This window comes from Arabidopsis lyrata, assembly GCF_000004255.2.
Source record: "Arabidopsis lyrata subsp. lyrata unplaced genomic scaffold ARALYscaffold_6, whole genome shotgun sequence".
NCBI lineage: Eukaryota > Viridiplantae > Streptophyta > Magnoliopsida > Brassicales > Brassicaceae > Arabidopsis > Arabidopsis lyrata.
The window spans coordinates 12,402,749-12,404,191 of NW_003302550.1; the positions used below are offsets into that span (position 1 = coordinate 12,402,749).

The 1,443-nt window shown below is 36.6% G+C and overlaps 1 protein-coding gene across 1 annotated transcript; it reads left to right on the forward strand.

The window, feature by feature from the left end:
* The first annotated feature begins 435 nt into the window (after window positions 1-435).
* LOC9308314 (GATA transcription factor 23) lies at window positions 436-1,176 on the forward strand. The gene is made up of 2 exons (XM_002872199.2): window positions 436-708; window positions 817-1,176. Exons 1-2 carry the CDS (start codon window positions 568-570, stop codon window positions 1,045-1,047), a joined length of 372 nt encoding a protein of 123 aa, XP_002872245.1. The 5' UTR covers window positions 436-567; the 3' UTR covers window positions 1,048-1,176.
* The last annotated feature ends 267 nt before the right edge of the window (window positions 1,177-1,443 follow it).

Sequence of the window (1,443 nt, forward strand, 5' to 3'; positions counted from 1 at the left end):
ACTTTATTCTATAATGCTTTTCACGTTAAATAATGTTGTACTTTTGCTTTTCCTTGAATTGATTTGGGAAGAAGACTAGTGGCTTCCTTATCACAAAAAAGTCTATGAGTTAGTGAAAACATTGGTGGCTTTCTCTTCATTCCTTTTTCTCTGTCTTCATGTGAACAAGTTTGCACAAATATGTGGTTTCTTTTTACTTTCTTTTGTCTAATATACACACACACTCGTCATTATTATAAAGAAATTCCATAGATCCCGGTCGTGCGTACTGCCACTTGGCTTTCCACCCGACAATGATTTGGGAGATGTTTTGTTTTGTGTCATCCATCTACCAAAAATGTCATAATCATTGTTCATCAAAAGAGCGGCCGAGGATAGTTTCGTCTTCTTACCACACTCACCTTGGTTTGGGAGGCTTTTTTAAGGAGCTCTTAAGCCTTTCTTGATTACTTGTATACTACAAAAAAACAGAAGCATTATTGCCATAGAAAGAGTTATCAAGAAAATTCGAAGAGTTCTTGATCACAATCGTTGTATCAAAGAAGAGCTCAAATTACTTTTGATTTGATGGATTCAAGAAAGCTACTATCTTGTTCATCTTCTTACATGTCAACGAGAATGGAAGAAGAGAAGGAGACAGTTAGGTGTTGCAGTGATTGCAAGACCACCAAGACACCAATGTGGAGAGGTGGACCAACTGGTCCCAAGGTCTCTTCTTCTACCTCCAATTACTATGTCAATAACTTTGTTTGATCTTAAGATGATTCAACAAGTGTTCATAAGCTGTTTATTTTTGATTTGTGGTGGGATTTGCAGTCACTTTGCAATGCATGTGGGATTAGATTTAGGAAACAGAGACGATCAGAATTATTGGGTATTTGTATTATTCACAGCCACCAAGGCTTAGCTTCCAAGAAGATAAAACCAAAATCATCATCATTATCATCACATGGTGGCGTGGCTGTGAAGAAACGAAGGAGTCTAAAGGAGGAAGAACAAGCTGCTTTGTGTCTACTGTTATTATCTTGTAGCTCTGTTTTTGCTTGAGAGAAAAAAACAGAGTATCTCTCGCTAGAAAGTTAAAAACACAAAGTTTGTCCTCTGTTTTGTTCACGTTTGATATCTATTTTGGGTCACTCTTTTGAGGATATATGAATATTTTAAATTTTAACGAAATAAGTTGGGCCTAACTTTGTGACAGAATTTTGATCCGTAGGAATCATAAGGTCACAAATGTATTTGAATAGATTAGAGCATTTCGGTTTGGGCTTTGCATTGACTTTGTGGTACCATCCCTTCTTCGTTTAGGGTTTAAAGCTCGTAACCAGGAAGCAAACTTATGACGCTTAAGAGGGGAAAAGGGTATTTTTCAAAGTGCGTTTTTCAACCCGAACAAATGATCAGATTTATACTCCAACGCTTAAAAAATTTAAATTACCCATC